Genomic DNA, 16,132 nt, shown 5'->3' on the forward strand with positions numbered 1-16,132 from the left:
TTTAGGGCATTTCAGGGTCACTTCCTGTACATATTGGGTCACTTCTGGTTGATTTTGAGGCATTCCAAGGTCACTTCCTGTGCCTACAGGTCACTTCCTGTTCATATAGGGTCACTCCCTGTAGCTATCAGGTCACTTCCTGTCCATTTAGGGTCACTTCCTGTTGATTTTGAGGCACTCAAGGGTCACTTCCTGTTGATTTTGGGGCATTTCAGGGTCATTTCCTGTACATATTGGGTCACTTCCTGTTGATTTTGAGGCATTCTAAGGTCACTACCTGTAGCTATCAGGTCACTTCTTGTTCATATAGGGTAACTTCCTGTAGCTATCAGGTCACTTCCTGTTCATATAGGGTAACTTCCTGTAGCTATCAGGTCACTTCCTGTTTATATAGGGTCACTTCCGGTTGATTTTGGGGCATTTCAGGGTCACTTACTGCTGTGATGGTTGGGATAACTGTTCACTTCCTGCTGATTTTGGGGCATTCCCGGGTCACATCTGGTAGCTATCAGGTCACTTCCTGTTGATATAGGGTCACATCCTGTAGCTGTCAGGTCACTTCCTGTAGCTATCAGGTCACTTCCTGTTCATATAGGGTCGCTTCCTGCTGTGATGGTTGGGATATCGGATCACTTCCTGTTGATGTTGATGCATTCCAGGGTCACGTCCTGTTGAAATGGGGGGACTTTGTGGTGACGTCCTGTACATATTGGGTCACTTCCTGTTGATTTTGAGGCATCCCAGGGTCACTTCCTGTAGATACCGGGTCACGTCCTGTTAATTTTGAGACATTCCAGGGTCACTTCTTGTTGATATCAGGTCGCTTCCTGTTCATACAGGGTCACTTCCTGTTAATTTTAAAGCATTTCAGGGTCACTTGCTGTTGATTTTGGGGCATTCCAGGGTCACTTCCTGTTCATACAGGGTCACTTCCTGTTGATTTTGAGGCATTTCAGGGTCACTTGCTGTTGATTTTGGGGCATTCCAGGGTCACTTCCTGTAGATATTGGGTCACTTCCTGTTGATTTTGAGGCATTTCAGGGTCCCTTCCTGTAGATTCACGGACATTTCAGAGTCGCTTCTTGTTCATTTTGGGCCACTTTCTGTTGATATGGGGGGGATTTTGTGGTGACTTCCTGTAATGCTGGGTCACTTCCTGTTGATTTTGAAGCATTCAAGGGTCACTTCCCATTGGTTTTGAGGCATTCCAAGTTGTTGCCTGTTGATTTCGGGTCATTTCAGGTTCACTTCCTGTTGATTTCGGGTCATTTCAGGTTCACTTTGTGTCAAATTCGAGGCGTTCAAGGTCACTTCCTGTTGATTTTAAGGCATCTCACTGTCACTTCCTGTTGATATCGGGTCACTTGGGTTGGAAATCAATAGGAGTGAGTGGAGGTTTTTGTGCTATTGAAATGAATGGCGAATAGGGACATTGGAAATCAATGGAAAATTTGGCCCAGTAGAAATGAATGGATACGTTAGCAACGTTAGCAAAAACTGTATAAAACTTTGGTGCCCCTCAACATCCAGATTTTTTTAATATATCAATGATTTAGACAAAAAATTTAGGACAAGAAGTGTTTTGAATGTCACTTTAAAAAAAAAAAAAAGGGGAAAAAAAAGGAATGATGGTAGCTTTTGCATTACATGCAAAGCTAGCTAGCTTACTTTAGGAACAAATCACTTTTGTAATTACCATTTTTTAAGTTAATGTTAAATATATACTCTATGATAGGTCCATTTATTATGAGCTTAGCCTGAATTTTCCATAAATAATTTGAATCAAAAGCAATTTGATCTCATATCTCATTCCACGACAAGAAACCAAACATGCTAACGGTTCCCGTTTCTGGCTAATTTCCATATTTGATTTGAAAATGAAAATGGACGAAAACAACGACGCGCAGATTTCTTCTGACTGATTTCATTCGGTCTAAATCCTTCTTTAGTGATGAAAGGAACGATTCGGAATACAAACCTTTGGTGGTGAACACTTATGCTAAAGTTTGGCAGCGACATCATCAAAAAGGCGCCCGCTCCTACCTTTAAAGTTGGGTCGGATCCTGGCGTCGTAGCCCGACACTTTGCCCATCAGCTTGTCGAGGAATTCGGAGGGCGGCATGGGCGAGGCGGCTTTCCGAGCCGCCGCCTCTTTGGACGCCGCCAGGCTGCCCGACACACAACAAAAACACAAAAAACAGCAAACGTATGAACCGGGAAATCACTCAAACGCCTTTGAAAATAGGTAAAGTCATTTCTGGAGGAATTGCGATGGTAGCTTTATTGTGATGGTTTGCTATATCTTGTCATTTCCTGTCGGTTTTCACTTCCTGTTGACATCCAGTTACTTAATATTGATAAATTGGTGAATCGCAGGTCACTTCCTGTTGATTTGGGGGCATTCCAGAGTCACTTCCTGTTCATATTGGGTCACTTCCTGTTGACTTGAGGGTGTTTCTGGTTCACTTCCTGTTGATATTAGGTCACTTCCTGTTGATTTGGGGGCATTTCAGGGTCACTTCCTGTTCAAAATGGGTCACTTCCTGTTAATTTGTGGGCATTTCAGTGTAACTTCCTGTTCATATTGGGACACTTCCTGTTGATTTGAGTCATTTCAGGGTCACTTCCTGTTCAAACTGGTTCACTTCCTGTTGATATTAGCTCACTTCCTGTTGATTTGGGGGCATTTCAGGGTCGCTTCCTGTTCAAACTGGGTCACTTCCTGTTGATTTGAGGGCATTTCAGAGTCACTTCCTGTTCATTTCGAGTCACTGCCTGTTGATTTGAGGGTATTTCAGGGTCACTTCCTGTTCATAATGGGTCACTCCTTGTTGATTTGAGGGCGTTTCTGGTTCACTTTCTTTTGATATTAGGTCACTTCCTGTTGCTTTTGGGGCATTTCAGAGTCACTTCCTGTTCATACTCGGTGACTTCCTGTTGATTTGAGGCAGTTTCTGGTTCAGTTCCTGTTGATATTAGGTCACTTCCTATTGATTTGGGAGCATTGCATAGTCACTTCCTGTTCAAACTAGGTCACTTCCTGTTCATTTCGGGTCACTTCCTGTTGATTTGAGGGCGTTTCTGATTCACTTCCTGTTTATGTTAGGTCACTACCTGTTGATTTTAGGGCATTTCAGGGCCACTTCCTGTTCATACTCGGTCACCTCCTGTTGATTTGAGGGCATTTCAGGTTAACTTCCTGTTCATATTGGGTCACTTCCTGTCGATTTGAGTGCATTTCAGGTCACTTTCTGTTGATATTAGGTCTTTTCCTGTTGGTTTTGGGGCATTCAGGGTCACTTCCTGTTCATATTGGGTCACTTCCTGTTGGTTTGAGGCAGTTTCTGGTTCACTTCCTGTTGATGTTAGGTCACTACCTGTTGATGTTAGGGCATTTCAGGGCCACTTCCTGTTCATACTCGGTCACCTCCTGTTGATTTGAGGGCATTTCAGGTTAACTTCCTGTTCATATTGGGTCACTTCCTGTTTATTTGAGGCAGTTTCTGGTTCACTTCCTGTTGATTTGGGGGCATTGCATAGTCACTTCCTGTTCAAACCAGGTCACCACCTGTTGAGTTGAGGGCATTTCAGTGTCACTTTCTGTTCATTTTGGGTCATTTCCTGCTGATTTGAGGGCATTTCAGGGTCACTTCCTGCTCATATTGGGTCACTTGGTTTGGAAATCAATAGGAGTGAATGGAAGTTTTTGTGCTATTGAAATGAATGAGAAATTTAGTCCAATAGAAATGAATGGGAAATTTGGCTGAATAGAAATTAATGGGTATAATTTTGGCAAACTTTGGCTGAACTGTATGTTTTCAGCATAACCTTCGTAGCTCTTTAGCGTCCTGAATTTTTTTTATGTACAAGTGATGTAATTTGGACAAAAAGTTTTAGGACAAGTAGCGTTTTGAAATTTCATTAACGTGTTTTTGGGCAAACGGTTATTTTGGGGTGTCAAATGAAAGACAGCCCATGTCGGTGGGTCAAATGGTTTTGGTCGGGATGAAATGCCACTGAAAAAAAGGGTGGAATATTATACAGTTTAAGGTAACTTCTGCATTACATGCAAATCTACCATCAATTAATAGCCAATTTCCGTTAGAATGTCAAGCGCTGCCCATGGCACTGAAACCTGATCGTGAACAGCCATTCCTCCCGGCTTCAATTAATCGGACGTCTATCATTGTCACCGACAGGCAAAACTGTCGTCATATTTTCCACGAAACGGCAAGATAATGAGACATCTCGTTTAGTTTGCAAAAGAGCACTAGGTGCTCTATTTCAAGCCGTGACGTCACCAGCGTCCGGTCGGCCCGGAACGCAGAAGGAGGTCACGGGTCGGCGCCGAGCTCGTCATCCAATCGGGAAGCCGAAGTGACAAGCGCTTGCGAGCGCTTAGGATCCAGCCAACCGTGTCATCGCGTGGATCAGAGACAGGGTCGGCGGGGTCACGCTGGACACGGGTCGCCGACATAGGCGGAGTTTAAATTTTGGGTCGGGGGGGCACAACATGTTGATGACCCCAAAACGCAGTGTCAGCAGTAAAATTAACTTATAAGAATATTTATAATAATAAATTGATAATGAGCGTTTTTTTGTTTCCCATAGTTCTTTAAAGGAATTCTAAATCATGCTGCTTAGGACAGCTATACTCGCCAAGATGGTCACCCGTTGAATATGGTACGCCCACCGGTGTAGTGCCAATGTAGTTACCCCAGTCAAAAATTGTATCCCCTGGGCGGAGCCATACAGAGGCAGATTTGTTTCATTATTCGATCAAAAAAAAAATGTGTTTGAATTAGGGCTGTCATAATTATTGCGTTAACGGGCGTTAATTTTTTAAATTAATCACGTTAAAATATTTGACGCAATTAACGCACATGCCCCTCTCAAACAGATTAAAATGACAGCACAGTGAAATGTGCACTTGTTGTGTTTTTCAGAGTTTTGTTGCCCTCTGCTGGCGCTTGGGTGTAACTGATTTTATATGCTTCAGCACCCATGAGCATCGTGTAAGTAATTATTGACATCAACAATGGCGGGCTACTAGTTTATTTTTTGATTGAAAATTTTACAAATTTTATTAAAACGAAAACATTAAGAGGGGTTTTAATATAAAATTTCTATAATTTGTACTAACTAGGGCTGTCAAAATTATCGCGTTAACGGGCGTTAATTAATTTTTTAAAATTAATCCCGTTAAAAAAATTGACGCAATTAACGCACTTGGCCCAGCTCAGACAGATTTAAATGACAGAGTGAAAGGTCCACTTGTTAATTGTGTTTTGCGGAGTTTTGCTGCCCTCTGCTGGCGCTTGGGTGCGACTGATTTTATAGTGTAAGTAATTATTGCCATCAACAATGGCGGGCTACAAGTTTATTTTTTGATTGAAAATTTTACAAATTTTATTAAAACGAAAACATTAAGAGGGGTTTTAATATAAAATTTCTATAACATTTTTCATAAAGAACTACAAGTCTTTCTATCCATGGATCACTTTAACAGAATGTTAATAATGTTAATGCCATCTTGTTGATTTATTGTTCCATCTTGTTGATTTATTGTTATAATAAACAAATACAGTCCTTAAGTACCGCATGCTGAATATATATATATCCATCTTCCGTCTTATCTTTCCATTCCAACAATAATTTACAGAAAAATATGGCATATTATATAGATGGTTTGAATTGCGATTAATTGCGATTAATTACGATTAATTAATTTTTAAGCTGTAATTAACTCGATTAAAATTTTTAATCGTTTGACAGCCCTAGTACTAACATTTATCTTTTAAGAACTACAAGTCTTTCTATCCATGGATCGCTTTAACAGAATGCTATTACTGTTAATGCAATCTTGTTGATTTATTGTTATAATAAACAAATACAGTCCTTATGTACCGTATGTTGAATGTATATATCCGTCTTGTGTCTTATCTTTCCATTCCAACAATAATTTACAGAAAAATATGGCATATTTTAGAGATGGTTTGAATTGCGATTAATTACGATGAATTCATTTTTAAGCTATAATTAACTCGATTAAAAATTTTAATCGTTTGACAGCCCTAGTTTGAATACAAAAATACATTTGAAACTTGTGCTGCAACGTTTAATCGGTTAACTCGAGTGTTCAATTACCAAAAAAATTCAAATTAATTTTTGCTGCTTCGAATATAGGTTTAGTTAAAGTGGCGTTGTAATGGTTTATTTTGAAAGTTTTATTGATTTAGGTGGATACATTGCCCTCTAGTCAGCCTCATGTCACGTGGCTGAATCCAGCTGCTCCCTGTTAAGACCAACATAAGCTAAGTTTTTGTTTGAGCTAATGTTTTTTTTTCAATGCATCCGTGATTTGGTTTATGGGTATATTTAGCCATTTTATTGTGGGAATTTTTTTTTTTTTTGAACCATTTGTTAGGAGCATTGTAAAAAATAAAAAAATAAAGTTAGCGTTTTATAGCATTTAAGCTAACTGACTTTGGCTATGTAAGTTAGCTAATTGTTCTTTTGTTGTAGATAGATCCTCATTTATTTATTTTTTTGTACCGTTTGAGGCTCAGCTCAGGTATTTTATGTTCCTTATCTGATTACTCGATTATTCGAACTAACAAGTTTATCGATTAATCGACTACTAAAATAATCGATAGCTGCAGCCCTATTTGAAAGCTATTTTCCTTTGATTTTTTTTTTTTTGTATTGCAGTCAATTTTTTTTTTTTTATATATTTTTTTGGCGTTTGGGACACATTTTGGTTAGGACATTTGTGTCTTTATTATTCAATCAAAAAATAAGTTGCCTCAAACAAAAAAAGTATATTTTGAAATGAGAAATCACTTCAATCAAAAAAAAAAAAAAAAAAAAAAAAAAATTCAGTCAAAGAAAAAGAGCTTTTAAATGCGAAAAAATCTTTGAGACTCAAATATTTGCATTAGAACACTTAATTTTTAATTTAAAAAGTTTGATTTTAGCAATCCTTTTTGTGTTTGGGCCATATTTTGGGTAGGACATTTGTGTCTAAATCATTCAATCCCAAAAAAGTTGCAATCAAAAAATTTTTTTCAAACAAAAAAATCATTTGAAAAATAAAATTGCCCTCCCCAAATTTTTTGGGGTGTCAATAATATGCACAGCAAATGACCATCTAAGGTCCTAGTCACACGATCTGTTCGAAAAATAATTTTTCACCCATTATAAAAATATATTTTTTTGTTCATTTAATTCATCTTCGTTGTTTGCTTTAATGCTTTATAACCTTATATACCTGTGTATATATATATATATATATATATATATATATATATATATATATATATACATACATATATATTAGGGCTGTCAAACGATTAAAATGTTTAATCCAGTTAATTACAGCTTAAAAATTAATCGTAATTAATCGCAATTGAAACCATCTATAAAATATGCCATATTTTTCTGTAAATTATATATATATTCTGTAAAATAAATTGTTGGAATGGAAAGATAAAGACACAAGATGGATATGTACATTCAACATACGGTACATAAGGATTGTAGTGGGCATTTCACTCTACTGTCATTTAAATCTGTCTATGCTGTCCTCACTCCGAAGCGTCTACTTTTTCCAAAGCTAGACAGCTAGTGAACGACGCCTTAATAATCAGACTTCTTCCTTTTTCATCTGATTTATTGATAAAATGGCCTCAAACCATTGTCCTATTTAGACCGTCGTAAAACTACAAAAAAAAGTACACAAGCATTGCATTAGCAACAACGTTAGCTTAGCACGCTATACAGGTTCACTAAACATAAACAAAAAGCTCAAAAAGTCTCATACAAAAAATATAACATTTCGCTTACTAACATAATATGTACATTCTTTACAACAACCATACTTACGGAAAAATCTTGTCCAAGGATCATATAAGCACAACATTACAACATAGGCGTCAGCCCGAGACGTCTTGCAGCCATATTGAACTGGCATGAAAACAATAAACCATGTCGCAAAGCGACCACAAGAGTTGGCTGTTAGACAGCACAAAAAGCCTTGCTGTAAAACTTACCAAAAGGCAGAATACTGTCTGAGCGGGACATGTGCGTTAATTGCGTCAAATATTTTAACGTGATTAATTAAAAAAATTAATTACCGCGCGTTAACGCGATAATTTTGACAGCCCTAATATATATATATATATATATATATATACACATAAATATACAATATGCAAAAGTTTTAGGCAGGACACCTGCCTAAAACTTTTGCACAGTACTGTTTATATATTTTTTTAATCATTACATTTATTAGGATCATGGAAGCTTCCACTTGGGGAAAATATACACATACAGTATATCCTGTACATACATAATATAATAAAAATATGCAGTACTGTGCAAAAGTTTTAGGCAGGTGTCCTGCCTAAAACTTTTGCACAGTACTGTATATGCATATACACACACACACATAAATATATATATATATATATATATATATATGTATTAGCAAAGTCAATGACATGCAATGACACTTTTCGGCCACCGGCCTCCCCTTAAACTCCGCTTATGGTCACCGGTGGTTCCTCAACATCTTAAAGCAACTACGGTTTGAAACTATGCCTTGAAGAAGACCTCCGTGAAGTTGCCCCCTCCCCAAAAGATGCAAATTTATAGAACAATGATGTCCATCGTTTTTGAGATATTTACAATTCTTTCATAGGTCAATCTGAGGTCAACCGACCCCCCATTTATTGCAAAAGGGAACTGAAATGGTGCCATTCGTTTATGCTACGTTTGTGCCGTGAAAATTTTCATTTGTGCTGTTGTAGTTTAATAGATATTGAGATATTAATGATATAGGCCAGCTGATATATTGACATTTTTTCCAACATCAGCCATTAGATGATTAACACAAAAAAAAAATATGCCGATAAAAAGGCAAACATTATGATCAGGTATCTGTGTGGGCAACTGTGACCGCCACTGACTGACAGTAGGACCCCGGAAGGACCAGGAGTTAATTTCTATAGTTTTATAGTCTCCCTCCTAGACATTCTCATGACAAAGCTAGATATCCTGCCCCCAAGCCCCTCGATCAAGGACTTCTTGTCCAACAGACCCCAAACTGTGAGACTTGGCCCCCACCATTCTTCCACCCGCACACTGAGCACCAGCTCACCACAGGGCTGCGTGCTAAGCCCCCTCCTGCACTGCCTCTACACCTACGACTGCAGTCCAATCCACCGGAGCAACAAACATCGTCAAGTTTGCTGATGACACCACAGTGGTTGGACTAACCTCACAGGAAGATGAGGCACCCTACAGAGAGGAAGTCCACAAACTCTTAGCCTGGTGCTCAGACAACAACCTGGCCCTGAACAACACCAAAACCAAAGAGGTCATCATGGACTTCAGGAAGAACGGTACCGACCCGCCGCCCCTGTACATCAACGGCGAGCGTGTGGAGAGGGTCCACACCTCCAGGTTCCTGGGATTCCAGATCTCAGATGACCTCTCATGGACAGCAAACGTACAAACATCCTCATAAACTCTCACTTGTTTACAACTTGCTGTAACGTCCCGGTGGGTTTAATTATTTGAAAATAATGTACTGTTCTTGCTGAGTGTGTATAATCAGAAAAAGATATTTGGCCTCAAATCTCCAGCAGGGCCGAGAAGAAAAAGTGTTATTTACCATGTGGCAAAATGGATTTTGCCATGAGGCATTTTTTTTGGCATGTGGCAAAATTGTTTTTGCCATGTAACATTTTTTTGCCTTATGACCAAATTGATTTTTGCCATGTGGCCTTTTTTTCTGCCATGTTGCATTTTTTGCCATGTGGCAAAATGGGATTTTGACATGTGGCATTTTTTTTTTTTTGGTATAGCCTGACTTGGGTGCCAGTTGAATGTCAATGCGATGTAATGGTAGGTGGATGGCCGAAAATCACAGCCACGTGTTTTTCTGCCATTTAAAATAAATGGAAAATTTGGACGTGCATTGCCGTCAATGGTATAGCCTGACTTTTGTGCCAGTTGAATGTCAATGCGCTGTAATGTAAAGTGTATGGTCAAAAATCACAGCCACACATTTTTTTCTGCCATTTAAAAATGAATGGGAAAATTTGGACGTGCTAAGCCGACGTGCATGGCCTGCAAAACTGCCATATACCCCCCAAAATGCCAGATACTCCCCCAATAATGCAACAAACCAAAATCCATTTTGCCAAATACCAAAAAATGCCAGATGGCAACATCCATTTTGCCACATGGCAAAAAAAATGCCACATCGCAAAATCCATTTTTGGCGTATGGCAAAAAAAATGCCACATCGCAAAGTCCATTTTTGCCACATGGCAAAAAAATGCCACATGGCAAATAAAAAATGCAACATGGCAAAAAAAAAAAAAAAGCCACATGGCAAAATCTGTTTTCCCACATGGCAAAACTGCCATATACCCCCAAAAACGTCACATACCCCTCCAAAAAATGCCACAAACCAAAATCCATTTTGCCACATATCAAAAAACGCCACATGTCAAAAACAATTTTGCCACATGGCAAAAAAATTCCACATGCAACAAAAAAAAAGCCACATAGCGAAATCCATTTTGCCACATGAAAAAAAAATCCATTTTGCCACATGGCCAAAAAAAATGCCACAAGGCAAAAAAAAAAAAATGCCACATGGCAAAGAAAAAAATGCCACATGGCAACATTTATTTTGCCACATGGCAAAAAAATGTTGATGGCAAAAAAAATGCCACATGGCAAAGAAAAAATGCCAAATGGCAAAACCCATTTTGCCACATGGCAAAATAAATGCCACATGGCAAAATCCATTTTGCCACATGGCAAAATCCATTTTGCCACACTGCAAAAAAATGGTCACATGGCAAAATCAGTTTTGCAACATGGCCAAAAAAATGCCACATGGCAAAAAAATGTCACATGGCAAAATCCATTTTGCCACAGGGCAAAAAAATGCCACATGGCAAATAAAAAATGCCACATGGCAAAGAAAAAATGCCACATGGCAAAAAATGTTAATGGAAAAAAATGTTGATGGCAAAAAAAAAATGCCACATGGCAAAGAAAAAATGCCAAATGGCAAAAAATGCCACATGGCAAAATCCATTTTGCCACATGGCAAAAAAAAAAAAGCCACATGGCAAAATCCATTTGGCCACATGGCAAAAAAAAAAATGCCACATGGCAAAAAATATGCCAGATGGCAAAATTCGTTTTCCCACATAGCAAATACCACTTTTGGTTTTTGCAGCCTCTCCAAATATCGACTTTCAAATTCCGCTGAAAATATTTTGAGATGTCAGTATAGGCATTTGAAAATCCCATATCGGTCGACTTCTAATATTAATTTCCAGTAATGACGTCAATCGCAGCCCCTCCATCGCGGCTGACAGAGCGTACCAACTCTCTCAATAACAGAGGGGTATCCCAACAACTAGCGCAAACGTAGCACAAACAAATGGTATCCCTAAGGGCCATTTTACAGTAAATGTGGGGGCTTGAGATATTAATTTCGAGTGTTGACGTGACTCGCATTGTAAAACGTTAGCATTGCTACATTGATTTATGCGACAAAAAAAAAAAAACAACAACTACTGGAGACAAAATGGCAGACGAGACTCCGGCGTCGCCGGTATTAATTTCTCTGCGGCCCTGTAGCAAATATGCCACGGACCACTACCGGTCCCCGGGCAGGTGGTTAGGGATCCCTGCCTTAAAGTGCAAACAATGAGGCGACAGTCGACGTTCCTTCTCGTTACAACAACTTTGACACCGAAGGTAAATGAGACCAATGTTAATTAATAGATGGTGCTTGTCGTGTCACAGGAGGCAATTAGCATCTTTTCATTAGCGTTGTGTGTTGTCGTGTTGTTATTGCGTGACACACTAGCATTTAGCTCTACTATTGGGGATCACTTGTCTATGGCACTCAAACACTTGTGGAAACAAAGATCCTTATTTTATTATTGGCACTAGTTTTGCATGAAATGCAAAAGCTACCATCTACAATATTCCTTTTTTCTTCCAAGCTAAAATCGTTTGATCCAGCGCCACCATTCGTACACCAAAATGACCGGAATTCTGCTGCGGCACGGGCTCTCTTTTGTTCGACAGCCTGAAAATGAGCGTTGGCCACAAAATGCGGGTTTTTGAAAAGAAAAGGGACATTTCAAAATGTTTCTTTTCCCACAAATTTTGTCAAAATCACATCATTTATACATCAAAAATTCAGGACGCTAAGGGGCGCAAAATTTCTATTCAGTTATTTTGCTAAAAACATACAGTTCGGCCAAAATTTTTGTTGATTTTTTCTGTTGATTTCTAATGGCCCTGGCATATGCAGATAATTGCAGCTGGGCCAAGAACGAAAAGTGGTATTTGCCATGTGGCAAAATGGATTTTTTCCATGTGGTATTTTTTTGCCATGTGGCAAAATGGATTTTGCTATGTGGCATTTTTTTTTTTTACATCCATCCAAAATCCAGTTTGCAACATGGCAAAAAAAAAGCCACATGGCAAAATCCATTTTGCCACATGGCAAATTTTTTTTTTTTTTTTTTTTTTTTGCCATATGGCAAAATTGATTTTGCTATGTGGCATTTTTTTTTACATCCATCCAAAATCCATTTTGCGACATGGCAAAAAAATGCCAAATGACAAAACCAATTTTGCCACATGGGAAAAAAATGCCACATGGCAAAATCCATTTGCCCTACGGCAAAAAAACGCCACATGGCAAAATTCAATTTGCCACTTGGCAAAAAAACGCCACATGGCAAAATCCATGTTGCCACATGGCAAAATCCATTTTGCCACATAGCAAAAAAATGCCAAATGCCAAAATCCATTTTGCCACATGGCAAAAAATGCCAAATGGCAAAAAGAAAATGCCACATGGCAAAATCCATTTGGTCACATGGCAAATACCACTTTTGGTTCTAGCTGTCTCTCGAAAATTGAGGGGAGTGCCTTGCCCCCTGGTGGCCGAAAAGTGTCATTGCATATAATTGACTCCTATAGTGCTAATTTAATTCAGGGGTGCCCATTAAGTATATCGTGAGGCTAGTGTGGATAGCTTGCGACATCAAACAACAACAAAAACAACATGACCATGATTTGTTGCTCACACAGCATAAGTATCTAAGTACAAAAAAAATCGCCCCAAATAAATAGGAAGTGACACTGAAATGCCCCAAAATCAACAGAAAATCACCCCAAAATCCCCCCACATCAACAGGAAGTGAACTGATACCAACAGGAAGTGACCCCAAAATGCCCCAAATCAACAGGAAGTGATCTCATATCAATAGGACGTGACCCCAAAAAAACCCCAAATCCACAGGAAATTACCCAATTTGATCAGGAAATGAGCCTGCAATGCCCTGAAATCAACAGGAAGTGACCGTATATCTACAGGAGGTAACCCTGAAACACACCAAAATTAACAAGAAGTGACCCGATATCAACAGGAAGTGACTAATAAATACCCCAAAATAAACAGGAAGAGTCCTGATATCAACAAGAAGTGACCCGAAATACCGCCAAATCAACAGGAATTGACCTGATATCAACAGAAGGTGAAGCAATGTCAACGAGAAGTGACTCCCAAATGCCCCCAAATCAACAGGAAGTGACGAATAATCAACAGGAAGTGACCCTGAAATGTCCCCTAATCAATAGGAAGTGACTCAATATGAAAAGGAAGTGACCCTGAAATGCCCCCAAATAAACAGAAAGTGACCCTAGATCAACAGGAAGTGACCCCGAAACAACCTCCAAATCAATAGGTAGAGATCTGTTATCAGCAGGAAGTGACCCTGAAATGCCCCAAAATCAACATGAAGTGACATAATATGAATAGGAAGTGACCTGATCTGATATAAAAAGGAAATGAACCGATAACAAAAGGAAGTTACCCAATATGAACAGGAAAAGACCCTGAAATGCCTCCAAATAAAGAGAGTGACCCGACATCAACAGGAAGTGACATGGTATCGACAGGAAGTGACACCCAAGTGCACCCATATCAACCAGTAATGACCCAATTTGAACAGGAAGTGGTTTGAAATGCCCCCAAACCAACAGGAAGTGACCTGATGTCAGCAGGAAGTGACCCTGAACTGTCCCCCAATCAACAGGAAGTGATCTGATATCAACAGGAAGTGATCCTGAAATGTTTACAAATCAACAGGAAGTGATCCAAAAAGGCCCCCAATCAACAGGAAGTTATCTGGTATCAACAGGAAGTGACCCTGAAATGTTTCCAAATCAACACGAAGTAACCTAATACCAACAGGAAGTGACCCTGAAATGCCCCCAAATCAACAGGAAGTGACCTGATGTCAAAAGGAGGTGACCCTGAACTGTCCCCAAATCAACAGGAAGTGACCCTGAAATGCCCCCAAATTAATAGAAAGTGAACCTATATCAGCAGGAAGTGATCTGATATCAACAGGAAGTGATCCTGAAACACCCCCAAATCAACAAGAAGTGATCTGATATCAACAGGAAGTGACCCCAAAAGGGCCCCCCAATCAACAGGAAGTGATCCTGAAATACTTCCAAATCAACAGGAAGTTACCTAATACCAACAGGACGTGACCTTGAAATGCCCCCAAATCAACAGGAAATGACCTGATGTCAACAGGAAGTGACCTGAACTGTCCCCAAATCAACAGGAAGTGACCCTGAAATGCCCCCAAATGAATAGAAAGTGACCCTACATTAACAGGAAGTGATCTGATATCAACAGGAAGTGACCCTGAATCGCCCCCAAATCAACAGGAAGTGATCTAATATCAACAGTAAGTGACCCCAAAAAGGCCCCTCAATCAACAGGAAGTGATCTGATGTCAATAGGAAGTGACCCTGAAATGCCTTCAGATCAACAGGAAGTGGCCTAACACCAACAGGAAGTGCAGCCAAAGCAAAGCTACCATTGCAATTTCTCCAATTCAATTCATATCTTTGAAGTATTCCTTAAACTGTTGACCTGTTTTTGCGCTAAATATCAATAGCGAAACGAGTTAAGCTATTGCAAAACAAGGTCTGTAAAACGGCAAGAAAGAGACACGCGAGGCGGCGCGGCTTCAAAGTACCGCCGGCCGCCATTATTCCGGATCGATGGCGCCGAGGAGAAGTCGGCGCGAGCGGCGGGTGGCGAGAGGGCCGAAGCCCGAGCCGTCATTAGCGCTAAGTGTTGCTCATTATGTTCCTCTCAAGACCTCCACTCCGTAATTAGCTGCATCTGCACAAACACCCGGCTCGTCGTGCCGCTCCTGCGTTAAAGTCACCTTAACTCATTGGCAGCCAATTTAATCCAAAATATATTTTCTTTAATCATGTTTTCTTTTTAAATTAAAATATACTACTTAATCTCAAACAAGGGGGGGAAAGGTTTTCTGTTCATCTCCAGTGTAACTGTTAAGTGGTGTTAGTATCCCTTTAAGAAAATTCCCATATATGAATGACATCACACCAGTGGCGGGAAACTCAACTGTGCTAAACCTTTATTTTTCTTTTTTACCTCTTTTAAAAATCAGATTTTGTAGTTTTATGAACAACATTCAGTGTTTTTGACCATAATGTGTCCATTATATCAAAGAAATTGAATAATGTCAAAAGATTTATTAGTTAAATGATAGATTTCTCATCAAGCATCCAAAGTCATGTTTGCTATTATGCTAGGAAAGCTAGGCTGAGGACTAACTTTAGCACAAAATGTTGCCTCTGTTACAAGTTAACATTAACATCAATACTTGGACATCTACATCCGTACTTGTCAACAGGACTCAAAAATTAGCATTCACATTCGGTTCCCCCCCAATTCAAATGAATTGGACGAAAAATTAGCATTAACAGCCAGTCCTCCCAGTTCAAATGAATTGAACATCATTCTTGTCAATGTATCAACGTTATGAGTTAACATTAACGGTGAGAATTGGACGTCTACACTTGACAACAGAACTGAATAGTTACCATTCACATTCAGGTCATCCCAATTCAAATAAATTGGACCTCTAGCACCGTCAATGGCACTGAAAAATTAGCATTCACAGCCAGTCCTCCCAATTTAAATGAATTGGACAACTATACTTATCAATGTCAATGAGTTAACGTT

At 39.4% G+C, this 16,132-nt stretch overlaps 1 protein-coding gene across 6 annotated transcripts in view; it reads right to left on the reverse strand.

Annotated features, from left to right (window-relative positions):
* Positions 1-16,132, reverse strand: part of glra1 (glycine receptor, alpha 1) — a 133,454-nt gene that overhangs the window by 106,243 nt on the left and 11,079 nt on the right. For 3 of the 6 annotated variants that reach the window (XM_057849697.1, XM_057849695.1, XM_057849694.1), the window contains exon 2: positions 2,044-2,168. In XM_057849697.1, the coding sequence (XP_057705680.1) occupies positions 2,044-2,122 (79 nt within the window). In that variant the 5' untranslated portion in view covers positions 2,123-2,168. Of the gene's footprint in view, positions 1-2,043; positions 2,184-16,132 lie in introns of all 6 variants that reach the window. The other 3 variants (XM_057849696.1, XM_057849693.1, XM_057849692.1) reach the window with 1 other exon arrangement.

This window comes from Corythoichthys intestinalis, chromosome 11, assembly GCF_030265065.1.
Source record: "Corythoichthys intestinalis isolate RoL2023-P3 chromosome 11, ASM3026506v1, whole genome shotgun sequence".
NCBI classification, from domain to species: Eukaryota; Metazoa; Chordata; class Actinopteri; order Syngnathiformes; family Syngnathidae; genus Corythoichthys; species Corythoichthys intestinalis.